General features: G+C 40.0%; 1 protein-coding gene across 21 annotated transcripts in view; it reads left to right on the top strand.

Annotated features, from left to right (window-relative positions):
- LMO7 (LIM domain 7) overlaps nt 1–27,284 on the top strand; it is a 132,008-nt gene that overhangs the window by 32,111 nt on the left and 72,613 nt on the right. For all 21 annotated transcript variants that reach the window (XM_048295607.1, XM_048295606.1, XM_048295601.1 and 18 more), the window contains exons 2-4: nt 3,176–3,246; nt 6,375–6,444; nt 25,488–25,594. In XM_048295607.1, the coding sequence (XP_048151564.1) occupies nt 3,176–3,246; nt 6,375–6,444; nt 25,488–25,594 (248 nt within the window). The remainder of the gene's footprint in view (nt 1–3,175; nt 3,247–6,374; nt 6,445–25,487; nt 25,595–27,284) is intronic.

Consider the following 27,284-nt stretch of genomic DNA (forward strand, 5'->3'; position numbering starts at 1 on the left):
GCAATTAAATATGATTTTATGATATAGCCTTTATTTATGTCATTGCTCTCTTTCTATCAAAAAAGCAGTGATAGAAGTAGAATATATTCAGCTGAATGGAGGAGAGAAAAGAGATGTAATTTGGAAAGAGATGTTCAAAGATGGATAGAAATCACTCTTGCAAGATATTTTCTTTATTATTTGGTGGCTCACATGGCTAAGTGGTTGAAAATTTGTCCAAAATCAATTATGCTTATTACATAAGAGTACCACACCCAGTATAAGCAGTTTTAATGAATAAATGGTGACTCAGAAATCGTAGACATAGTTTGAAGATGTAGCATCTTAAGGTGGGATTCACTTTGTCTTACTTAGGTTCTTAAAAGCCAGGGAACTCTGAGCCAGTCTGTCTTTGCATTTTTTTAATGATATCTAGTTACTGGGTAGGCTATCATAGTTACAGTTGAGATTGAAGCTCTGCACGGGGTATAAGCCAGATGAAAGTCCATGATGAGAAAAGTCCTCAGTCTCTGTACAAAAGCAGTTTTTTAATTGGAGCACTTACTTTTGTGACATCAACAAATTCAAGTTGTTGTGCAACTTGGAAAATGTTTTGGTTTCAAGTACCAGTGTAAATTGTTCTTTGAGAATACCTTCTAATTACTTAATTATTAGTTATCCTTTGAAAGTCAATATTAATGAAACCTAACTTGGCAGAACCAATGCTTTTATTTTAATATCAACACACCAGACAGTTTTCAAAATCAGTGGGTCACAAGATTGGTCTGACAGCTCCATCCTGTATAGCAAATCAGTGTTGATTGCTGCTGCAGCAGCTGCACAAATAACTTAGTCAAAATGCTTCCAGTGTAATGTCGTCTAATGTAATTTTAAGAGGTTTGCAAGTCTAATAGAGGCATTTACAGCCTTCTACTCAAATTGTACTCTTGATGTTCAAGGAAACAGGATTATGCACTGCAGCATGACATTCTTGTGTTCCGGAGGGGCTACTCTGAAGTTTAACTTGTCTTCAGTTCTTTAGTGACACATGCTCCTTGTCTTCCTGGGAATAATTTTTGAGTGGTGTAGGCCTTAGCTACATACTGCAATTCCAGGACACTTTCTTTTTTTTTTTCCCCTTTCTTGTTTTTTGTTTTTTTTTTGTTTTTTTTTTTTAATAAAAAGAGGAATTTCACTGTGAAGATTGTTTGTGGATATAGAAGACATTGCAGGATTGGGATGGGCCCAGCTCTTGTTGAAGGAAACATCTCATCATCTGTTGCATGCATGACTTGCCAGTAAATTCCCTATAAACCCAAACATATTGACTGTGTAGTCCTGTAGATGTCAGTGACAATTCCAAAATAAGAACGGCTTTGGGATTCTTAAGAAATGATTGGAGTTTGAAGAATAGCCATAAAGCTAGACCCCAGTCCTACAGCCCTTATTACAGTACAGTTCTAATGTATGGCATGCAAATGTCAAATTTCTAACTTGCAGAATGAAGGGCATAGTTTTTAACTAGGTATTCCTGTTTCTCATATTCCCTATTACCTAGGGAACACAGATATTTATTTTTGAAGTTTCAGTGCTTTTATGTTCCTCAAAATTATTATCACTAAATATACAAGTTTGGAAGCAAAATCCCATACCATATTTGAGATAAGGGCAGTTTTCAGATTCTGTGTTTTTAAGTGATTATTGGCAATTATAATGTTAAGATACAACTTCTACTTTTCTGTTGGAACAGACTATTATATGAATATTGTATAAAGTGCAGTTCTCCTAGGGGGATCACTATCATCCTTTCTTTCCCTGAATTTCGAATTTTTTCGTATCTTGAGTTGGTGTGCTGTCATTAATTTTTTGTCACTATTTGTTACATTTTAGAAGAAAACCTTAAACACAAAAGAAGATTTCTGTAATATCTAATTTTTTTCTCAATAGGAAGATTGAACTTAGAACATTTAAATGAAAAGAAAACCTATGTTAAAGCTAATTACTTAAATAGTAAGATTTCTGGTGTTAGTGTGAAGATTGTGTGAAGATTTGGAATTGAGAAAAAAATAATAGGGTGATAGTAACAGATCCTAAAAGAGCTCCATCCTCTCCTTTGCTCTTTTTACCAAGCACAGCTCATTTTTTCCGGTACTAATTTCCTTAATTACTGTGGTAACCAGTAGCTTTGCTCTGGATGCATGCAGGTTCCACATTTTAATTGTGTGCCCGAAGCCCTGCACAGGATTGAGGACGGTCAGGATCCCCAAAGGGTTGTTCATAATTAGCTGGTGGCTGAACATGGTGACCTCTAAGCTCAAATAAATACCATTCCTAGTATTTGATTTCTGTTCCCAACTGGCATAAAACCTCTCTTTTGGACTAATGGTAGAATAATATGTCCTTTTTTGACTTGCATGTGGGTTATCAGTCTGGGTGTTTGGAAGACGTCTGCCGAATTTGGTCCCTTCAGGCAGAGGCGGGATCTAGTAGTGGCTCGAAGTGAGTATAGGCTTGGGCAAATGCTTTGGTTTTTTGGGTCTTGGGGTCTTTTTTGAAAACTACTTTGCTGAAAACTTGTAGGCAATTCTTTTGGTTTTGGGTATCTTAAGTCCTTTATAAGACCTTGTTCTTGTTCACTGCTCTTTCACCCTGAATATACAAAGGAATCCCATTAGTATAGTCCTGCCGCTTGCCAAGTAGTGGGAATTGATGTGCATATGGTAATGCAGACTTGGAGTGGTTCTTTAGTCACACTGCCTTAGGTGCAAGTGGCATGGAGAAAACCCACTATTAAAGTACTTTGTGCTAGATATCATGGGTATACACGCTGTAACATGAAGTAGGAGATAAAAGACTTTCTCTCGCTTTTGCATTTCTGTTTGAAATTTATTTTACGCTTTTCAGTGTGACTCGTATTGCTTTAGAAAATAATAAGTATTCCCACAGAATTTAGCTAAAGATTGACTTACACTAGAGGAAACTATTTTAAGATGTTTGATCTGACTTCTTTTGAGGCATAAAGAACTGGTTTGTAAATACTTGCTTATTTTGAAATTAATGTAAGAAAATAATAGTATGAACTAAGTGTTAAATCAGGGTTTGTTGGATTGGGGTTGTTTTAACTACTACCAAGATTCTCTTGCTAGTCCTGATTCTGTGTGTGTGTCCAATTAACTCTCAACTCTTATTCTTATAGGCAGTTACTGGGCAAAGCTTTGGAACTGAAGATTTTCGAGCAGCTCTAGAAAATGGAGTCCTGTTGTGCGAGTGAGTATTGACTTACCTATATAAAACCCCCTCAGGTTAACATCACCTGGCTTCTGTCCTTCCTGGCCCCTGAATTTTATTTTTCAGTACCAAAAGTATTTTGTAGTAAATAATTTTTTTTTTTTTTTTTTAATATTTGTTGTTTGTCATGGGAAGTAAAAGCAGCTTTTGGACATTCTCTTTCCAGATCCATGTATTCTGTGTGTTGTCCCCTACACTTTGTGTGATACTGAGAGAATTGTGCTGTTGTTGGTTGATTATATTGGGTTTGAGTATAATGCCCAGGATATCCCAGGGCTTTCTCTTTAGATTGTGCAAGGTGGTGTGGCCATGACTGGGATCAAACCACTCTTACCCCTATACCCACTGTTGTTTTGTGGGTTTGGATTTCTGTGCTCCATCCCCAGCCCTTGAGTGTTGGTTCTATAAATTCGGCAACTACCTATTCCTACCACAGACCTTTACACTCAGCTTGTTTTGGAGCACTTTCTGTAAGAAGCTTCCTTGTGCTTATATATTGTAGGCTTGGCAATGATTGGACTTGCCTGGTTTCGGTGCTAGACTGAGTCAGAGGTGTAAAATGTCCACTCATCAGGTCTCATCCACATATCTGTAATTAGCTTTGTAATTACTGGAACAGGTTTCCAGGACTGGAAGTGGTGCTAATCCCTTCGTATTTTAAGGAACAGGAGTTGAAAATGTCTTTAGAACACCAGTGCAAGAGAAATCTCATTAGAGAACTATCTGGGATGCTAAAAACAAAATACTACAAATCTCAGATCCACTCTAAAATCAGTTCAGCCAAGCTAACTTTCAGAAAATATTTATGAAAGGTCAGCTCTCTGAGCTTCTTTTCCGATATATAATTCTTTCCTTCTGTGAAGAATACCATGTTTTCTGTCCTTGCCTTTATTTTTCTTTGGACCCTTTGCGCCTCGAGTCTTATCTTGCTAGTTTCTTCTGAAGTTATCTGTAATAAGGGGCATGAATTAATTTTCAATAATATTGTAGAGCTGGATGCTGCATGTTCATTATTTGTGTAATTAAATGTTAATGAGTGTGAATGTGGTAATAAAAATGATTTATACTTTTAATAAGAAGGTATTTCTTCAGGTATGTGTTTAGTGGGATGTGTATATTGTATTCCGATATAACTCTTAAATAATGTGTTTAGGAATTGGCCATTAACTGACACATCCTAATCCTCTGATATCTTCATTGTTGACACTTATTTGGCAAGAGAATGTGAGGCTCCATCTGCCAAGTGCAAATCAGTTAAATTTATCTGTAATTAATAATAATAATCCAAGAAAAACATCCTATAATTTCTTCAGCTGAGCGGCTTGCCTTAGGAGGCATGCAACTTTCTTGAAAGCAAAACATGCCTCATTATGGTGTACCAAAATAGCTGTTCCCCTGTGCTGTAATTTTAAATTTGACATACTTGAAGTCCAAGGAGGAGTGATTTTTCATAGAAATTCTGTGGAAACAGGAAAGAGCAGATGGCAAAAATTTTCAGATGTCCAATTTTCACCAAAGACAACACAGTGCAAGATCTCAAATAGTTGAGACAAGCTAGAAATTGTGTTGCCCATTTCCTTGGTTCACCTGTGGCATGGCTAATTTAGGTGGATATATTATCTCTGGAGATTGTGTATCTGACATAAACTATAGCAGATAAGACCTCTACTTGCACCACATATTCCTATAGCATCCAGTCAGTTTGTTTGTCCTACTCAAAGACCAAGTGCACACGTTGTCTGAGTGATCAGTAGTTGACAAAATAAAGCCTTTACATTTTGCCAATTCTCGTGTGCATACACTAGAGAAAAACTTTAGTGAATTTCTTTCTGGTCACATGCTACTTCATGTTCTTCAGTAAAATAAATCAAATAAAAATTATGCATTTGGAAGATTTAGAAATAAAAAAAAGGGGAGGAATGCAAACTTTTTTTTTATTCCACCTCAACAGGTAACTTTTTTTGGGTGGGAAAAGTAATCAGATGTGTCTCGTTTGCTAAATAACTTAGTTTAATTGAAAAATCTCAGGATCTGCAGCTCTTTTTTTTTTTTTTCTGCCGTTACTTAGAAATGTATCCTTCATTCCAGTGTATAGGGGTAAACTGTTCTTTGTGTTTATTTCCCAAATACATTTTCTGCTTGAGCAAAAGATGCTTTTTCCTTACACAGAGTTTTAAACTCCAGGTCTTGTCTCTGAACTGATGTGGGTAGATCACAAAGCTGTGCTGATGCTTTTTGTGGGGTGAAGGGTCTGCCCAGACAAGCAGCAACAAGAAGAGAGAGCAAGTACAAAAATCCTCAGAGCTATATATGAAGGCAGATGAAGTCTGCAGGGTGTCCTGAGGTTCCTGTTCTCTGCTGACCTTGTGGTATAGGGTGTAATTTGGTGAACCACAATATTTCCCTACCTCCATGATTGAAAACCTGGGTATAAACTTGCAAGGAATCCCGTGCCTCATCCTCACTGCAGGATAAGGAGTGCATTTGGGCTTGTGTATTCAGTAGTGATGTGTTAGTCTGTCCTGTCTTAGCTTAATTATGAATTTTATGTGAAGAGTGATATCAGGTACAGTTTCTTCTGACTGAAATGGAAAATGACTTGTGCATGTAAATTATATGTGCCAAAAAAGATTGCTGCCCACAGCATTCTGGGCTTGGTAGCATTATGAAAACTGAGTTTATTTCTCACTATTACAGGAATATTAGTGCTTTCACACTGAACTCTGAAAATCAATATTCTGGTACATTTTTGACATCTGCTCAGAACCTTTATGTGAAAAAAATCTTTAAATAGGAAATTTGAGTCCAATTAACACCACTACCCATGTAGTAGAAACACTGATCCTTTTCTGCCCACACATCCTCAGGCATTTTCTTTTTTTTCTCACTTTGCTGTTCCCAGAAATCTTTGTGTGTGACTTGTCTCATTTTTGCTTCTACAATCTGTTCTTGCTTGTCACTTCTTGGCAGTGTTAATAGGTTCAGCTCAAATTTGTTCAAATCATTTTAAGTTAGGACCATATGCAAAGTATTTCTTAATAAGCATTGATGCTTATGCTTAAGTACAGTAAATTATGTAACAGAAAATCATATGACTTTTTTTTCAGTTTGATTAACAAGATCAAACCTGGCATTGTTAAGAAGATCAATCGTCTGCCAACTCCAATAGCTGGCTTGGTAAGTAATGGCATGGAATCTAATATCTGGGGTATGAACCAAGTGATCTTTTTTTTTAAGGAGTTTTCAAAATTTTAGCTCCATTTTTATTTTTTGTTCAAAACCATACCATTTCTATGTTGCCTTAGACCACAAAGGATACTTAATCTGTCATTTGGATCTGTAACTTTAGTCATCCTGTCACTGCATGAAGCTGCATCATCCCCAGATGTATCAAGCACTGGCTCCTGTGCACAAACCTCTGTAGCATTGCTTGTTTCTGTTTAAAGGCCACCATCTTATCTTACATTCAGAAGCCACTTCCAATATCCCTTTCTTAGGGAATGGGCAGAATAGGAAATGTTCTGTATAGCTAAAGTATTTTTAGAACCTGTTTCACTCCACCCACAGCAAAGCTTTAGTTGCATTAAAATAACTCCAGTGATGCAAAGATCTCTCTTCAGGTTTCAGCTGAGGGATTTGCCAATGTTTTGGCTGTAAATCACATTGCTGGGGGGAGAGGTGGGAGATGTATGTAATAATTTTCACAGGAAATGTAAAAAATTTCTGTATGCTGTTTGGAAAATTTACTGCCCAAAGACTAGGATAAGTTTTGTAGTCATTTAGCATCAGAAATCCTTTTGTGGGTAAATGAATTCAAAGAATTCCTTCTTCATCATTTTTTTCACTCGGACAACCTTGTTGGCTATTCATGTCACTTAGGGTGTCAAGGCTACTTAGTCCTGTCACAAAAACTATTGGTCTCATATTACAAGATCCAAGGTGAAGCATGATTCCTGTGATAAATGGAAGATCTCACCTTGTGATAAACATGCAGGCTCAACATTAAGGAAAATTACCTGGTTTCTTAGTAGGAGAAAGCAAAACTTCTCTAGATACTTTTATTTATATGTTTTAATGGGATGAGTGAACAAAACATTGGCTTTTGCTGGTCGACCGTGTAGCTCATTAGTGTATAAGTGTAGTTAACTTGGCTGGAGGTCATAAGATTAGGTTAAATTTCCCTAAGTTGTTGCACAAGCTGAGAATGTGCATTTCCACATCAAACGAACGTAGGAAGTATTACTTGCTTTTGTCCCAGACAAGCTCAGGTATTTAGGCTTGTGAATAAGACTGCTGCACATTCTTTTCCTGTGAGGCATACAAAAAAAAGAATTCAAATGAAACCAAAATAATTCTGGGGAGGACAGCACAGTTATTTGACGTGGCATCTGAAGTAGCCCTTAGATTCAAAACAGAAAACCATAAGCTAGGTTTCATTTTTGTGGTGATTTAAGTGTTGTCTTGAATCATAACTGCAAGCACTCTTGTTTTTATATGCATTTTTTATGTCTAGATGTGAAAATGCAGAGTATTCATTTGGTGTGTAGTTTATATCTCACTTGTAGTGTATTATTGTTTCTTCAAGTTGTTTCTAGTTCCTACAAGTCTTCAAAAGTAAAGGGAAGAGGTGGAAAGGTGAATGATTCTTGTAGATTGGGATCACCCAGTGTTATTGTTGTTAAAATACAACTTAAAGATAGTAATTGACAGAGCTGTTTTGTGTTAACCTGTGGAAAAGGTTTTACACAAACACTTCAGACTACAATTATGAAGGCCATTATTGGGAGAGGTTCAGAAGATGGTCCTTATAGTGACAATAGTGGAAGACTGGTTTTCCCAGACTTGAGAGGAACCTTCTCAGTTATACCAGCTTGGAAGGGCCCAGGTTTCATCCCAGCATGTAAAACTCAGATTAAAAATTTTGGGGATTTGTGTTTATAAGAAAGCAGACATAGTTACCTGGCAGGCTCAGGATACTGTGGTTGAAAGACAGGATTTAGAGATAGAAAAAGCTTACTAGGGAATTAGGTGGTAGGCTTGCTTGACATGTTCTGGATATATTTTCATTGCTTGTAGGTTGTTTCTCCCACAAATTTGCTTCTAGTATTTTCTGTGGCTTGATAAATATTATATATACACTTCTGTGGCTCCCACTTCTTCTGTCTTCAATGCCTTCGAGTCTCACACTAATTGCTCCCCAGCAAGCCTTTATGAGATCTAGAAATCACTGTTGGAAGGGGGGGAATTTATGTGTCTCATTTTTCTCTCTTTTTTTCTCTCTCTTTATTTTTTTTTAAAACAGATGGAAATTTTAATATCGAGAGATGGCAGGGTTTTTTCTAAAACGTAACGAGATCTGATCATGTTCTTTCTACAGCTTCTTCATGCTCCTCTAGACTCATTCCTGTAGTCCATTTCCAAAACATTTTATGCATTCATTGTGCAATTAGCATCCATTTCTCTCCTGAGTCTTCTGATTCAAAGGAAACAACCCCCCCATGGTTTTGAGAGTTTCGTGGCAGTCTGATTATCAGAAGGAAACAAACACTTTGAAAGACATCTTGTTTCTCTTCCCCCCCCTTTCCCTCCCCTTTGTTTTTCTTCCCCTCCAGGAATTTCTCAAGTTTTGGTTTTGTTCCCTAGGGAGTTAATATATTTTATTTCCATATAAGTATGCTGTTTAAGCACTGTGTTCACTTCAACTATTTGACAGGCTTTTTCAGCAGTACAGAAACACAGTGTTGAATGGATGCCTTTGGTTGAATCTCCAGAAGGGTTTTGTTATCTGGCTTCTTTGAGTTCATGGTTGTTTTGAAAACAAATTGTTTGAGTAAAATAGTAAGTGAAGGCCTATAGGAATAATGAAACATTCTGTTCTATATGGAATATTGTGTGCTAGATTTTTTTTTGTATTGAGTTAGGGTGAGGTGTTGCTTCTAATGAAGTCCATGCATTATTGATTTATGTCTTGTTTACTTTTATGACACCTTACTTATCCTGAGATCTAATAGGGACTTTATATTGGCAGGAACATTTTACACAACTCAGATTAAGGCTTAGCTTTTACCTTTAGTTTGATTATACTGCTGCCTAGTGACTTTTTTGTTGTGGATTGCAGTGATTCAGGTCTAGTCATGATGGAATGGAAAAATAAATACATGTGTTTCAAGGATTAAATACTGAAATGAGACTCGGCATTCAGTTAAAGAAAAATGCTTAATTGGTACCAGGAAAGTTAAAAAAAAAAAAACCTGATTAAACTTTTCCCTAGTTTGGTATGGCATGAGAAATCTGGGCTGCAGCTTGTGTGGGAGAGTTTGTAAGAACTCTTTGGGAAGAAGAGTTGGATCTAGCCATAACTTGGTATCCATCTGGCAACTTTTTGCTCCAGCCTCACTGCTCCGGTTCTCTCCTGAGGCACGTGGGTGAGATGCAGCCATTGTCTTAGCTCCATTTGCCTGTTCATTTTTGTTCCAGTTTGGAAAATGGAACTGCTGGGGGTAAGGCAAGTAGCAGAGTGGTTGCAAGGAAGCGTGGGCAGGACAGGTGACTGAAGAAAAGTCCATGCAGCTCTTACGGTGGTTTCCTGGACAGTGAGGTGTGCCAGCTAGTTGCAGAAAGTTGCCATGTGCAGCAGATTGATTTTTAACAGCACAAGGTAGATTTTGGAGGCAGAGATGTTCCCATAGGTTTCCTGAAGGGAGTTAACTGGGGGGTTAGCTGTTGGGTTTTTTGCTTTAATTTTGACTACTTTTTTAAAATGCCATTTAGAACCTTTGCACGAAAATAGTTTCTGGAAAATTAGAATTTAACTTCTGATTATAGTTCAAACTGTCTAAAATACACAGTTTGTATAAAGAGCTGTGTACATATTTTTCCCCAGTACAGCAGAGAGGCAAGCAAACCAGTACAGAGCAGCTGTTCCTGAAGCCCTTGGGCATTTCTGGGGGATATGGGAAGGGTAACAGAAAGGTCAGAGGATTGTGGAAGCTGAGATTTCATTATGAACGGTAGAAAAAGTACAGATTGCACTTTCTTACTTAAAATCCACTTTTCCCAGTCCATACTTGTGTGAAACAGAGATGGTGTTTAAAGAAAATTACTCAAATGGTTAAATTTTGCTGGGCTCAGATCCTGCCAAATGATTTTGATTAGAGTTCTTGGGCAGTAGGGGTGGTGAAAAGAAAATGAGTATTTAACAAAAGCAAACCCAAAGGAAAACTTTTTTCTCAAAAAATACAGAGTTTTCAGCTTGAATCCTAGCATGTGAGGATGGTTTGAATATAATCACATGAGGGGGAGGACTTTGTGGTTTGACAACATATTTTCCAACAAGGCTTTGCTGAGCAGTTTCAGAGGTGCATCTCTGGCTGCAGCACCATTGTTCCCCAAAAACCTCCTGTTTTCAACTCAGTTGGCTGAACACAGAACAAACTGGAATGAAAATCACAAGACCCCGTGAGACAGTGGGAAGATGAATGAGTTATGTACAGTTTATGCCAGCTGAACATATCTGTCAGAATAATATATTGCTTGTTGCTCAGGAGGAATAAGTGTGCGCTCTTCAGCAAGGCAGAATTTTAGTTAAGGTACGTTTCCATCTGAGACCGGGTGCTCCAAGAAAGACTCTGAGGTAAGAGCCAGTGCCTTCTTTGGAGAGGGGTAGTGAGTGGAAATCTTGCTTATACCAATTTTTTCCTTGCAAGATACCAATTTGGTCTTCTAAGACCATCTATTTTTGCTTGCAGCTCCTGTGAGCAAGGTGGAAGTGCAATGCTTTGCACTGTGGTTGGGAAGCCTTTTCTCACGTTAGAGACATGAGGGCTGTGATCGTACGACAGGGCAGAATAGAAAGCTGTTGGCTTTTTCAGAGCTGTAAATGAAATGACATTAGCAGTTTTGTTTCAAGTTGGTCTGCGAATTCAAACAAGTCGAGATGTTGCTAACAGTCTCAGTGTGAGTGCTGGATGAACATGAGCACAAAACGTCATCTTCATACAGTTTTTCAGCTTTGGGAAAGGGTTTTTTTAAATGAATTTTTGTTTCCCATTCACACACACACATAAAGGTGCGCATCTCTAGCCAGTCTCGGGTTTGAACATGTTTATCTGAAATACTGTAGAGTGGGATTTTTTTTTCTAGTGGGAAATTAGTATTCCTTTAGGGTGGAGAGCACTTGATGCTTTTCCATGCAGATTTTCCTGATTCAACAGGAAACATATCCTTCTGACAACTGCTACTCCAACAGCATTGCTTCTCTTAAATGCAATGTAGTATGACACCATTCTAAAATGTGTTTATTGAAGGTATCAGGAGGTATTAATAATGCTTGCACCAAGACAACCACCTGAAACAGTGTTACTTAGATCATTGGCATGTACCTTCTAAACCAGGAAAGGGAATAGTAAAGGTAACAAGAGAGAAATATGATAGAAAGCTAAACTAGAATGAAAGGGCAGATAAAGAAAGGGGTGGAGAACATAAAAAATAAAAATATTTTTCTGTGCCTTTGTGCCTAACACTTTGCAAACCATGGAACCGCCCTGGTATTTCCTTATCTTTTGTCATCAAGGAGAGCTGGCCAAATTTTCCTTTTCTGTGGGAAACTTTTCTTGACAGGGTGATGGGTTTTTCTGGTGGTGTGTTTTTTTTTTTTCCTTGTGTTTCAGGGGAATGGCATGCAGATGAAATTTTTACTTTATTATAGACACTTTCAAAACAATTTTTCAGGTAGAGTCCACAATTGTACAGATTAGTTCAATTGTATGTTTTATTTAGGATTCAGCTACAAACTTCCTTCTCTAGATTACTTAGAATCAAATTAGTTGTGGTTTCTATTTAAATTTAAGATCTCTGATGATATATGAGAGGCTTTAATTTGATTTAAAATGAATTGGGTTTTTTTTCAAAGCACCTCTACTTCCAAATTTCATTCCTTCATTCTGATTACTTTCTCTTGATGTTCACCATATGGTCTTTAATATAGCCTTTCTGCTTTATATTGATACATCCTTTCTGTCTTCTAGCATTATATATTTTTTAATAATTATTTTTTCATCTTGAATTCTGGCTCTGTGAATTTGACTAGTATATGAGTCAAGAGTAATAATGGTGTCTTGTCTGCTATGAGAAACTGATTATAAGGAAACTCCTCCTCTTTTCCATTCCTCATGAAAAATGAAGAAGGGCAAGTACACAAATACATGGAGTAAGTTATATAAAAGCTGCTGTTTGCTTAGCTTCACTACTGAACATCAGAAAATATAGACTTAAACTTGGTGGTTGTGCAGCAATTAAGTCCAAAAATGCTTGTAAAAAATAGCCTCATAAATTTTGGTCAAGATCTGACTAATGAGCTGATAAGTATTTGACGTGCTCTGTTTGCTTTTCTGACCATTTTTTTGGTTTTTTTCAGCAACGAGGGAGTAATATTGAGTGATGTGGAGCATTGCTATTTCTTCTGAAGGTTTAAGTCACCTTTTTGAAGAGTAACAGAACACATTACAGCTGATGTGGTGGCTGTGGGCTCTGCCTTCAGTCCTGCTTCCATTGATGCCTTTTCCTGGTCTTAAAATCAAGAGTCATACACGGTTAGAAGGGGAAAAGGGATTTTACCTTGGTATTTATTTTAAGGATCCTTAGGTGCACTATGTCCAGGTCCAGCGCACCCCAATGCCCACTGCAATGCTCACCCCCAGAAGATCTGGTATAACATTATGTCTTACTAATTAGTATATCTATCAAAGATATCTATCATATCTATCAAAGATTCTCCAATGAGAGGCTGGAGTGAGCCCCCCTCCCCAAGGAACCTTCTCCTGGATGGTTCTATCTTGGTTTACTGAATGTGTTCTGGAGAGGACCTTGGGGTCTGGGGCACACTGATCCCTAGCTACAAAGCTTCTAAAATGTTTAGTCTCTCAGCATGACAAACAAGTCCAAGAATGTAGCCAAAATGCACTAAGAATACAGAAGTTGCAAAAAGGTATAACAGGGGTATAAAAGAAAAGGCAAAAAATCTTCATGGCATCACCATGGCCCTCTCTTGTGGCTGATCTGGGTCATGGGATTTTGATTTGTCAGTGGCCTGTACATTCAGACGTACCGGGTGAGTGCATATGCAGCCCTGCTAAGAGTGAAGCTGCCGAAGTCCTATTTGAGATCATTCACCAGGAAGCTGATTAGTCTGGTATTGCTTTTCTTAAGGCAAGGCACAAGGTGATATCTGTATTTTTCTGGAAAGATGTTAATTTAAATGTGTAAACAAAACCAAAGAGGCATCATTACCTGATTTCTGGATAAGTATGCTCAGCAAGTTGTTGGGAAATTCAGAAAGACAAGTATTTTAAGAGACTTCTTACTTGGAGTAATCCTTACATGAGTGGAAACTTTTGTTTTGCAATAGCAGTGGGTGTTTCTTATGACTGAAGTTCAATATATATAAAACTGAAGAGGAAGAAAGTGGAAGTGGGTATGATCTGCCCAAATTCATGCCCTGCATCCAATGTGCTCTCCTTTATAAGGCAGTTTATATGTTTAATGCAGGCTTAGGAGTACTTTGGATGGTAGGAATGAGGGCATGTTCCTCTTTATAGTAGTAGTTCTTCTTGTTCAATATTCTTCTTATGCTGCAAGTGAAAAAACTTCCCAAAACTGTTATTTTCCTTTTTCTTGTGGGAAGCAAGAAATTTACAGGAAAAGGGAAACACTGTACCCATCTTTGAAAAAGGTAGAAAGGAGGACCCTGGGAACTACTGACCCATCAGCCTCACATCTGTGCCTGTTTAGATCATGGAAGAGCTCCTCCTAAACCTCTGCTGAGGCACATGGAGAACAGGGAGGTGATTTGGGACAGCCAAGGGCAAGTCCTGCCTCACCAACCTATTGGCCTTCTGTTATGGAGTGACCGCATCAGTGGACAAGGGAAGGAATGCAGATGTCACTTATCTGGCCTTCTGTAAAGCCTTGATGCAGTCCCCCACAACACCCTCCTGTCTAAATTGGAGACAGAGAGAGATTTGATGGGTGGATCATTTGATATATAGGGAATTGGTTGGATGGTTGCACAGAGAGGGTAGTGGTCATAGTTAATGTCCGGAGGGAGATTACTGACAAGGGATGTCCTTTAGAGATTCTTGCTTGGACAAGTTCTGTTTAATATCTTCATCAATGACACAAAGAGATCAAGGGCACCCTCAGCACATTTTCAGATGACACCAAGCTGGCTGAGTGGTGCAGTTGACAAACCTAAAGGATGGGATGCCATTTGGGAGGACCAGAACGAGCTCGAGGAGTGGGCCTGTGGGAATCTCAGGAGGTTTAACAAGGCCAAGTGCAAGGGCTGCACCTGGGTTGGGGCAACCCCCCAGTATCAATATAAGATACAGAGCAGCCCTGCCCAGAAGGACTTGGGGGTGCTGGTGGGTGAGAGACTGGACATGACCCAGCCATGGGCACTCACAGCCCAGAAAGCCAGACATGTCCTGAGCTGTATCCAAAGCAGCGTGGGCAGCAGGGCCAGGGAGGGGATTCTGCCCCTCTGCTCTGCTCTGGTGAGACCCCACCTGCAGTGCTGCATCCAGTTATAAGGATGTGGACCTGTTGGAGAGGGTCCAGAGAAGGGCCCTTCTCCTATGAAGACAGGCGGAGAGAGTTGGGGTTATTCAGCCTGGGAAGAGAAGTCTCTATGTTTCAATATTTAAAGGAAAATTATCAGAAAGATAAGGACAAACTTTTTAGAAGGGACTGTTGTGATTACTTCTTGTAATGGTTTTAAGTAAAAAGAGGATAAATTTAGATTAGATGAAAGGAAAAAATCCTTTACTGTGAGGGTGGTGAGGTAAAGGAACAGCTTTTCCAGAGGCATAGTGGATGCCTCATCCCTGGGAACATTCAAGGTCAGGGTGGATGGGGCTCTGAGCAACCTAATCTAGTTGAAAATGTCACTGTTCAGTGCAGGCAGGTTGGACTAAGATTATCTTTAAGGTCCCTTCCAACCCAAACCATTCTACGATCCCATGTTACTAGCATGAGAAAAAAATCTTTTCACCTGGGAATTGACACAGCACTGTATTTCAAATGTGGCCATCAGATAAAGTGTTACATTTCTTATGTGATGTATTTTAGTGAGATTTTGTCAGTGCTCAGAAAAATGCAATTTGGAAATTAGTAAATGTGTTTCCATTGGCAACTGAAACTACTGAATTTTACATTACCTCAAACGCTTAAGCAGATGTTTCTTCAAGTTTGGGAACATGATGGCCACAGTAACTGGGATGAAAATTCTGTTTAAAAAAAACCCCAAAACAAGTTATGATTTTTTTTTTCTGGTTTTATGAATTTATGAAGCATTTTAGAGACCTGATTTTTAAATAGTTAAAATAAGAAAAGTCTTGCTTCTTCTTATATAAGAAGTTGCTAATGTGTAGATCTTGGAGTACTTCGCAAAAAGTTCTTTACCATTGTTTCAATTCTATACCTAAAGATAGTAGAGTTAGTGAGCGTTTTAGTGGCCTTAGTGCAGAGGTTAATCAGCACTTGTAGGGTAGGGGTGAAATCTTGACTTCAGTCCAGTTTTCTCATTGACTACACTGTAAACCAAGAGAAGGGAAAATTAGCAAATGTCAGGAGTAATGCAAAACCTGATAGGAATGTACATGGAACTATAAATCACTGTTGGTACTCTTTTTGCTGTCTTACGGGAAAGAGGAATGTGGCCTGTATGGAAATACCCCTAGCAGACAATTAAGAAGAAAGGGTTGTGTGCTAGAAAGGAAGTATGGTTATTAATAGTTAGAGATGACATTGTTCTGTAGTCTTTCCATGCCTGATAGTGGGAGTATGTAATCTCGGAAGTGGTTTACTGATGTTTTGTGCCCCTCTGCTTGAAAACATATGGTATGTTTCAGCCTTAGCTCTGAATTTCCTTTAATTGTTTTCTGTTGCTGCCTAAACACTTTGAAATGTAGGGTGTGGGGAAAGAGGAGGTTGATGCAAACTCTTTGTGACATTTTTAGTAGCTGCCCAAGACATCGATCAGACAGAGTGAAACCCAGACACAGGGTTGAATTTGACAGGTTTTAGGTGGGTGATGGTGAAGTGAAATGTGTCTAGGAGACATAGGAAGTGGGGAGAAAGTGTATGGATGCAGACCCCAAGAAATGGTGGTTCAGCTACTTGCCCTGGCCTCTTGTCAGGGGGACAATAAGTGCTGTGCCTGCTGGTTGATCTCTGAATCAAAAGCAGTATTTTGGGATGCTTTGAATGAGATCAGTCTTCCAATCCAGTGCTTTTAGTGTATTACTGGGACGAGATGTCGAAATGCTAAGTAATTATTTAGTTTTTAAAAACCTTGTCAACTGACTATAAAGTAATATGATTGGCAGCAAGAACTTTCTAATATGGAAAATTTTCGTCCCTCCTCCTGCTCTAAACCAAAGCTCTGAAAAAGTATTACCCTTTTTGCCTGAGCTTGCTGCCACTTAACAAAACACATAAATATGGTTGCCAAATGAGCTGCAAGAAATGTCCATTTATCAATTCAATCAGCTGTAGTCTGCGGTATATTCTGTTGTTTGTATGCTATTTTTATTTCTGAAGTAACTGATGACTGTCTGTGTTTGTCAAGAACATTCCTTCCTAACTGGAAAAAAAATGTCAACCATGTAGAAGTAGTACACACCTTAACTCATACTTGTGACATTCATAATCTGATTTCTCCTGCCTTTGCCAAGAAAGTGAAGATTTGAGATTCCTTGCAGCACTCAGTGTTTGTGCTAAATCTTCATAAGGTGGACACTAGAGTACTTCCCCCCCCACCCCACCTCTGGCTTTTCGGATATTTATCAATGCAAGGTGTTTAAAACTCATGGCAGCTTTCAAAGAACGTAGATGTTAATTGCAGCGGTGGTAACTTTTTCTGCAGTATCAGTGGTGGAGCTGTGCAGCTATGCTATTTACCCTTCTGTTTGGTACAAAATCGTCATACCACATCTCCTAACGCCTGTCTGAACACCTCCGCGCCCATGTGTCTGTGCTGAATCACCCTCCTCCAGTGAGGTATGAGAAAGAGCTATTAACAACACCACCAGCAACAAGTGCTGCCAAAGGCAGGGTGCTGAACTGCTTCAGCTGGGGTGACCAAGCTGCTGTCTGCATGGCAGGAGGGTGGGGAGGGGCGTGAGCAAGCCTGGCACTGATGCGGGGGTTCAGGTGGGCTCCAAGGCAGGTCATCTCCAAACCAGCTTGTTGATCCAGGGTGCTGGGAAAGCTTCTCGACAGCACAGGATAAGCCCATGGCAGGGCAGCAAGAATTAGATACAGTACTAGGGTGCTACTCCTGTTAAGAAACAAAAGATGCTTGGCTCTTGAAGGAAGCAAAGTTAAGAGGAACCTCCCAAATGCTCTCTTAGAAAGAATGAAGTACTAAATAATTGTCCAAAAACCAGGGGCCACATGAATTGCAGATCTGAGGCTCTGTTTCAAGTCCTGTGTATGGAGAAGCTGAATTTCACCTATATCAAGTTGTTAGCCTGTGTGAGCAAAACAAAAAAACCTATGTATACAAATAAAAAAAAGGGAATTGGTGGAGGAGGAAAGCAAGCTCTGCCAAAACTGTGTTTCAAGAGCAAGAGGTCTTTACTTCTTTTATTACTCATTAGGCTTCAGGGGAGTTTCACCTTTAAGTGGATTACTGTCATTCCAGTACTTGGCACTGAAGTATTTAGGACACTTTGCTTGCAGAGTCTGTTTTGTATAAACTGTTTGGGGTGTAAAGCATATCACTTGAATTTTATTTTTTTTTCCCCTTGACTTTGATTGGAATGCAGCTAACTGGTGGGAAAGTTAAGGCTTGTCTAAACAAGGAAATAGTCCAGGCTAGTTCTTCCATACTGGCTTTCCAAACTTATATTTTAATTACAATATGAATGCCTGTGAGTGGATGAGCTCTATTAACAAGGCTTGTCTGCCAGCCTGATGTACTTTTGTCCTTCTCCATTCCAGATGGCCTTATTTGGTAGCGGTGACATCCCAAAAACACACCTGCAGTTTACAACCTGATATTCACTCTCTTATCAATAAAAGGCTCATTTGGTACCCATTGTTGCAGTGATATACGTCTGTAATGTCATAGGCAAGGTTATGCTGTAGCACGGTTAGAGATATCAGCCTGGGAGACATTTTGAGTCATTGAAGACAGTTGGTCCTTTCTTGTGTTAAACACCTTAAAAGCTGTCAACTCAGAAGTCCTGTTTAAAAACTCCAACAACCCACATTAATTTCCCCTGTGTGTTTTCCTTCATCCAGTTACTCCCATTGTGAAGAAACTGTGGAGCTCAGTGCTGTGAGAGGTTGCCGGCAGTGAGGTGGGCTGAGCAGAGATGTCTTCTGCTGGCCATTACACCTGGTGGTGGGCAGTGCCAGGACCTGAATAACAAGTTCTGGGGAAGATCCCTAAATGTACACCTTGGTCTTACAGAGAATCATAACCAGCTGCAGTCACTGCAGATGGACTTGAGGTTCGGGAGACAGATGGACCTTCTTGTCCCAAACCAGGATGATTCTTTACCTAAGGCTATTTTAAAATGGGGTTTCCATAATGGTCGCAATGGTGAAGGGGAATGCTCCTCCTCTTCCTGGCTGATCTACAGCTATTGATACTGGCAGCACCAAGGTAACGGCAAAGTTTGTGCACAAAGATTCATTCCTGCATTCTCACAGCAGGAACACCTGTTTTTCGAGAGGAAAGCTGGCAGTGAATCAATAAAGATTTAGTATCTGTAATCATGCATAGAGCTGGGGCAGGGAATCCCTGTGTCAAGGATCACAGTAATTTATTATTTTACCCAGTGTGGAAAAGCAATGAAGGGCGTGCGCAGAGGGGAGTGGCAAAGCAATTAACGCAGTTTCTGATCTTTGGCCAACACAGTGCTCTGTGCACTCTGTTATAGGTGGGATAATTTACTGAACAGAAGCCCTGAGGTCACTCTAAGTCAAATTATGTCTGCAGGATGATTGTTTTAATTACTATTTTTAGTTTTGGGTCCAAAAAGGGAGTAAAAGAGCTGTTTAGGGATTCTATCCACTCCTCCTTCTGCATTTGGTTCAAGGTTGAAACTGTTGGCCTTCAGAGAAATACAGGGAGCTGGGATCAGTCTACAGATGGGATGGGTGGGTAATGGGCACCAAACATCCTGACATTCAAGGCCAAGGTGGTAATGGGGAGTTCCTGGCTCCTAGGCCTGCGGTCAGATCACAGGGTTGGTGTTCAGCCCTATTCCCTCCTATCCTCTCACCCCTTCTGCCCCCACCTGCACCCGCAGCCAGAGCTAATAACCGAAACGTACCTCCGAGGAAGAACAAGTCACCCAACTTGTTCAACGGGCTCCTGCTGTAGGTTTCTTTCCTTTTACCCCACCTCTGAGTATAAACAAAGCGTAGCTGTGCAGTGATGCTGCTGCCAAATGCAGCTCTAAATTCTGCATTAGATTGATTTGAGCCAACTTGAGTGGACGGTATAATGCTGTGCATATGAAAAATATTTTCTACTTTAAAAAAATACCAGTGTTTTTAATGGAAAATGTCCTTACATAAGGGAATGACGGTGCCAATAAAGAGGGTTTGTCATGAAGGCAGAGTTGGAGACACACTGTAAGCTTTCAAGATGACTAAATGTCTTGATAAATGTAGTACTAAGGAAAAATGCCTGTTAAATGTGACCTATTCAAGTGATTTTCAGAATTCTGTAGCCAAAAAAATGCATCAATCTCTCTTCTTAAAATGTCAAAAGTTTTTGTTGCTAGGCACTATAGGTACTTGGTTGTTTTTGTCTTTTTTAAAATTTTTTTTATTTCTTTTTGGAAGCCTGGAAACTGAAAAAAAAAATTCTGGCACCAAATCATGGTCTGGATGATGACGTAACGCTTTAGTGCAAATACGTTTCGTGGCCTTTCAAGCATAGGGTACCATCCCCTCCATACTCAGAAAATAACCCCTTAAAATCCTCCCCAAACCCACAAAAAACCCACTCAAACACCCTCCTCCCCAACTCTCCCCTCCAAACCGGAGCTTGAATAGCAGTAGAAATAAGGGGTTTGACTGAAACAGCAGGTATTTGTATCAGAATAGGAGACAACCTAGAGTACTGTCTTTTATTGGCTGATATACCCAGGAAAAACAGAAAAATACCATGTTAGTTAAATTGGGTTTTTATCCCAGTTGCCAAGTGATTTGAAAGATGTGCCATAACTTGTATGCCTATGAGATTTCATTGTGTTTTGGTGCATATGCAGGGCTTCAGAGAAACAGTTAACTAGGGAGAAGACCAGGCTTACCACACAGCATGACTGCACCCTAAAGAAAGAAAATGTATTTACACACTTGTTTAAATTAATATTCCTGTCCCACCCAGATAATCATGATAATGAGAGATTTTTTTTTTTTAAATAAAAGTGCAGCTCTGTTACACAAGCCAAATTTAGCGTGACATCGCGTTGCATGTAAGTAGCCAAAATAAGATGGTATCTACATTCTCTTATGGAGAGACCTCTTTTAATTAATTCTTACTTTAGAAACATTAAAAATGCTGTTTCTGCTTTACACACTCTTATGTGCCTTCTAAGGTTGGTGGCTTTGGGTTTTTTTCCTTCTTAATGTCAGCCTTTTCTTGATCCTTTTTGCATCTTTTGTCTTTTCTCTTACTTTCCTGCTGCTCATGCTAATTTATTTTTTCTGGTTTAAAAGTGCTCTTTTTCCTCCTTTTTTTAGGTGTTGAGGAAGCTCTGCACTTCCCTACCACCACCAGCACCTCACCAGCCCTTTTTCTTTCAAGTTCTTGCCAAGGTGACATATATTAGGAGCTGATCACAGGTGCAACGCAGAACCACTGCCCACTGCCTCAGTTTTTTTTAATTTTTTTTTTTAAGTTTGCTCTTTAATATTGTGATTTTTTTAAGGGACGGTGTCCGTATTCTTGTGTTTCCCCATAGCGGAACAGGCTTCTTTCTTCTTTGTGGTCTGGAGCATAGTGATAGGGCTGAGGAGCCCTGCAGCATCACCCCTGCTCTTCCCCTCACATTCATCTGCTCTGGCACAGCCTCCCAGCCCCTGGCCTAGGATCAGGAGCAGCACTGAGGACCAGCAAGTGAAGGACAGGAAAGACTCAGCTCTTTTCTTTCCTCATGTCCATGGGGTTGCAGGAGTGAGAGGCAGTCCTGCTCTGCTTGGATGCTGGAAGGAGAGTGTGAACCACAGCCTCGTTTTCAATGTGGAGATGTCATCTCGGCTCCTTCAAAGCACTGGTTAGAGGGAAATGCTTTAACAACAGGCAGAGGGAGGGGTTTATGTCTAGTGATGCCCCATGGGGACCAGAAAGTCAGGTACATAGCTGAAAGTGTGCAGTATTGTTTGCCTTTTCCCTGAACAGCAGTATTTAAAAGGCTGCTTGTGGATGACCTGCTTCCCACTGGCAGCTCTGTCTCTCCCACATTATGACTTTGCAGAGCTTTTGGGTGTGGTTCACTTTGAAGTTTGAGGCAAAAATGGAATACTGAAGGGTAATAGCTCTATCTAGTCAGTGTTCTATGTTGTGCATTTTAAAAAAGTCTGTACAGCATGTGGAAAACTCAAGCCATGCTGGGAATATTTGAAATGCTCTGCTGTTCCATCATGCACATCATTTGGGGGAAAAAACCAGCCCTACCCATAGTTTCATTCCAACCTCCCTGCTCCCTCTCACCAAGACACTTAGAAGTAGTAATAGCATACCAGAAATGAATTACACTTGAATTTTGTGGTTTAGACTTCAGGCCTTATTTTTGTTGTGTTTTAAAACCTGTAATTCTATGATGCTAATTCCAACTTCAGATGCTCAGGGAAATGCAGTGATTGAGTTCTGTTAATAACACAAAAATTAACTGGATTATTTTATCCCTGTTAGTTCAAGAGCATCCTCTAATAATGATAAGAACCTTATGTTTTCTGCAAAAATGTATTTGATCTGCCTGACAATGGATCCTTGCTTTTGAAACGGGCAGCCCTTCGCTCCCCTTCTGGCTTTGCTTCTCTTGTGCTGATAGATGGTACTAGTATTGCCTCTCGTGATCCATTTTATTGGTATAATGGAATAAAATTCTCCAGTTTTCATTGTCTTAAGTCCCTCATCTCCCCTTATCATCATAATCCTTCTTCACTGCTAATTTGAATTTTTCTTAAATTTAAATGGCCTGCTCCTTTTTCCAGAGATTGGGAACCCCTTGGTGGCAGAGGAGGGTGGTGGATGAACCTTTTTCTCTTAAGCACATCTCATCAGTGACTTTTGTCACCCTAGAGATAGGTATGGTGTGTTGTGCTTCTCCAGGATTTTGAGGTCTGGATGTTTAAATAGAACCGTTTTTGTGAAGTGTGATGAGATTCAGATTACAATATGTCCTTTGAAGCTGCAGTGGCAGTGACCATTAATCTTGCTAAAGTACAGTTGCATTGGTAAAAGGAATAGTGTCATGGTTTCTATATTTGAGTGCATTAATCACTGAAAAATGTTCCCATTCGCACTTCTTATGATAAATTTAATTGCAAGGTTGAGAACTTGTAATTTTTTTTCTACTTATTTCTGTGGTGCTATTTAAAATTCATCTTCCCATTCATTATTCTGATAGAGTTTTAAATGGCTGCTAGCTATTTTGGGACCTGTGGCTTTGCTGATTAACGAAGATGATTAGGAATGGTCAAGAATAACTGTGCAAGGACAGTATTTAGAGGTGCTGATTTGTTTAAATGATACCTTTTTGTGTCAATATCCAAACCTGATAAATAGCCTATTGGATGTGTCACCTCTTGATGCTGTGAGGGTCATTTCTAGGCCCTGAATGCAGAACAGCTGGTGTTGAGGCAGTAACCTGTGAGATGGCAGGTATGATCAAACTTCTGGCTTGGGAGCTGAAGGAAGGGAGATTTTGAACCATGTTTTATCCTGCGTGTGAGTGCCATGACTAACGGTGTTCTGCCTTCCATGTTATCTCTCCCTGCCTCTGACCCCATTCCTGATGGTCTTGACTCCTGTCAGCTATGGTGTTCTCGGGGGCTGTAAGTGCTGTTTATCAGGAGGTTGATGCTTGATAGGTTTAATTGCTGAAACACCTTCAAAAGTAATTCTCTCCTGTGCCAACAGTTTTGTGGTTGTGCAGCCAAGCAACCACTGATGAGCAACTCCTCTGCTTTGTTTTTGTTGCTCTCAGGGTGTAGACGACATCTATTTTTCTAAATCTGACTCTTCTTCCTTGTTTACGTGCACAATGTGCTCATTTGCAGCACTGTGGTTGACATAACCCATTGGTTTGGGAGTTTGCTCTGAGCTGTGGTGACTGGTCAGACCGATCAGACCATGTTGCCTTCACTGCTGTTGGTGTCTCTCCAATTCATTACCTTGGAGTTACTCATTCTTTCTGCTCTGCTGCTTTCTTCTTGTGCCTTACTTTCCAGTTTATTAGACTCCCTAGCCCCTGAACACTGACCTGATTGGTGTTTAGCAAGTAGTTCCTCTTCTTGCAATGAGACTGTAGCCTGTGGCTTCTTCCATGCAGAGGAAATGATGCTTTTCAAGTCCTTGCTGTTTTGGTACTAATGTGACACTCAAATATTAATTGAATAAAGTTGACACATCTAGCCAGCTTTCCCCATGCTGCATGGAAAGAAAAAAGGGGCATTTGCATGGAAAGGAAAAATAAGTGCCCCTTCTGAGGCTTCATCTCACAGCATGAAGCTCTTTGCTGGCCAAATGTGCAGGCAGCCCCGGGGCACTGCAGGGGCCAGTGCACCGGCATAGGTGAGGTTGCCTGTCCTCCATCCTTCCAGCTCCCTCCTCTCATCTGCCACTACACTGTGTCCCCCATGTTTGCCATCATGTTGCACCCCCTGCAGCAGGGGAGCCCTAACCATGGCACCTCTCATCAGGCCTTGAGGCATAACCTTCATGGTGTAAGACACCTGGGATCTTTCAGATGTGGTAATGGCGAGCCCACAGCCTGCATGGGGAATACCTTGCTCAAATATTTTCCTTGAATTAAGCCATGTTTACAGACTGATAAGGAATACTAGAATCCCAGGGACCTTCAAAACAGAAGGTTGTGGGGATTCTTGGGTTTGTTTTACTTTCTATATTAGAAGCAGCTGTTATTTTCTTTGTAGATGTTTTTTTAAAAATGAATTTTAAATGAAGGAATATCTGTTACGTCCTGTGATTATATGTCCAAAAAAAAAGTTTAAAGCATATTAAATTGCTGAAGCAGAGCTTTCCCTTACTGTGAAACTGATACCAGCACCTTGACTTACAAACTCTTAATGACAGGGCTGTGTGTAGCTTATGAATTAAGTAACTTCATGTACCTTTTCCTTTGGCTCCCAGCTGAAGGAAGCAAGTGCACAAGAGGGCACATTCTTTTGTTGTTGATAGCATTCCGCCTTAACGAGAAGGAATTTCTTGCCTATTGCCCACTGTTTATGAAGTGGAAAGAGATCACAGGTTGTATAATCTCTCTATATATCATTAGATTTATTCTTTTTTGGCATTTCTCTCATGGGTCAGTCGATCCTGCAGCAGGTGCAGTGAGTGGGTGCTGCACCTATATTTTGTTACAGATTGATGTGAAGTTGGGGAGGTGGGGGTGTGGATGTGGGAAGGGGAGGAACTCGAAGGAGAGAAACCCCCCCAAGTGAGGCAGCAGCAGCTCTGAATAGTTTGGTTTCTGTCTCTCCAGAGCTTTTCTCAGCAACCAAACCCAGACTCCAGGTGCAGTATTCCCTCATCAGTCTGTGAGCATAGAAACGGAGCGTCCCTCCTCTTCTTCCCCCACTGCCAAGAGTTTCTGGGTGGTGAATGTCAGTAGCTGGAGTTATTTTTAAAGGCAAGAGGTGAGGCTTGTCGTGCAAAGCTAGGAAGAGGGCGTTTGTTTGCTGAGCAGAGCTGACATCAAAGTTGAGATTGCTGCCTACTGGCTCACTGTTGCCTTATGCCAGGTAATCTTTAACATACCCCTCAGTCCCTGAGATCGTAGCCCAGCCTGCCTGTGTGCATGAGAAACGAGCAGCGTTTATGATCCAGAAGATTGCTTTTTCAGTATTACTTACGTGAGCTGGACTTTGACATTTAAAGGCTCGCACTAATCATCTTGCAAAACCTGCTTAGTGCTCTTAACTGAGCAACTGCTTTCTACTTCTCTTTGCAGGATAATATAAATGTTTTTCTGAAAGCGTGTGAGAACATTGGACTGAAAGAAGCTCAGCTTTTTCACCCAGGAGATCTTCAGGATTTGTCCAATCGAGTTACAGTCAAGTGAGTTTTGTGGTTTTGTTTTCTTCTTTTCCTTCTGCCTCTAAGCTCTTTCACAGTCTATTTTTTTTTTTTTTAATGTTTGCCTATGGAAAATTCTTCTTTTAATCTGGTACGAGCAGTTCTGAATACTGTGGGGAGGGTTTAAGCCTTGTTAAAGCTAGTATACTAAGACTTGCAGAAATGTAATTAAAAAATGAAATATTATTATAATAATACTTGCCTTACAAGCAAACTGTTAATGAATATGTACAACATTTAATATGAGATGGAAACTGTTCAGCTTATTTTAGACTTAGAGAAAAATTGTTAGATGATATCAAAAGCATCACTTCTCTTTATGATTTGTGATTACCAATGTAAATCTGAAAGGCTGTTGTGGTACTTCTGATATTTACCCAAATGGATTTGAGGCTTAGGTACAGTGTTCCTTAAGGACTGCTGGTTTTGCCACTCCAAATATTAATCAGATGTTTGTCTCTGAGTGCCACATCCCCTGTCAAGGGGTGTGTGTGTGTGTGAGTGGAAATTAAGTACTGAATTGCACAAAGGGTAATTGGCATGTTTACGGAGGTGGGAGTTTTCCTGTGAAATAGAAGTGGCTTCGTTCTGAAATATAATTAGTGGATTTTCATATTTCAGGATTGCTGTGTCTCCTAATAAGAATTTTATCACCAGTTTTCTGAGAGATTAAGGTGAAACTTTACTATATAGACAGATGTTTTAAAATAAATGAGCCAAGGCAAAAATCATCCAAGGGCATCTTGATTTGTTACAGTATGAACTCTTTTTATTATATTGGGACAAAAGGTGAATTTATTGTCTCAAAAAAAAAAAAAAAATCTTTTGTGGGTTTTTCTGGAAACCTGTCAAGTTGAATGTGAAGGATTGATTCCTGTCTTAAATTACCAGTTTTATCAAAGAGGAACAGGCAGTAATAACTCTGTAAATACAAGGAAAAAAAAAACTGTGAAATGTCATGTAACTGCTTTAATTAGAAAGAAATCTCTTGTAGATGGATCAGGTGGTAGCCTGTTGACATGCTTTCTGCCTGGTTTCAGAATGAAAGTTCATACTGTTTTGAGGTCTGATACGTGAGATGGCAATATATTTTCCAGTCTTTGACTCATACCCGAAACGTAATTTCTCCCTAATCTGGTGTTTAGGGACTTGGCACCCTTCCAGGATATTGGTATTCTCTCTGCTGGTTCCTACGTCATGCCAAAAGCCTGAGGGCTGGTAACCTCTGCCGTGCTTAAATTATCCACAAAGCCCTAGCAAAAGTTGTTTTGGTGGAGGTTTGCTCCAAGGATATGGCTGGGAAGGGTTGGAGGCGGTCAGGAGCTGGTGTTCAACGGCATCAGTAGCGACAAGCTGGAGCCCCAGGGAGGTCGAGATAGCAAACTGTTGTGCAAGGTGTGTTGTCCAACTCGTCTCAACGTTAAACCGTGGCACCCAAGTGAGGTCAGCCATGAAATTCATCCAGTGGATCTGTAACCGAGGCTTTTTTGGGTCCTTTCAGCACCGCCAGTTCCCTTCCCGGCTCCATGAGCAGAGAGTAAGGCTGGAATTTGAAGTTGTCACGAGGCAACAGGGGTTTTACATTGTACCCCCTCAGCAATGGTTTAATTAGTGTTTTTCAAAAAAGCAGATTTAACTATTGAGTACTTCTTATGGACAGCAATGCAGGGGG

The sequence above is a fragment of the Corvus hawaiiensis genome, chromosome 2, assembly GCF_020740725.1.
Source record: "Corvus hawaiiensis isolate bCorHaw1 chromosome 2, bCorHaw1.pri.cur, whole genome shotgun sequence".
Lineage (NCBI taxonomy): Eukaryota > Metazoa > Chordata > Aves > Passeriformes > Corvidae > Corvus > Corvus hawaiiensis.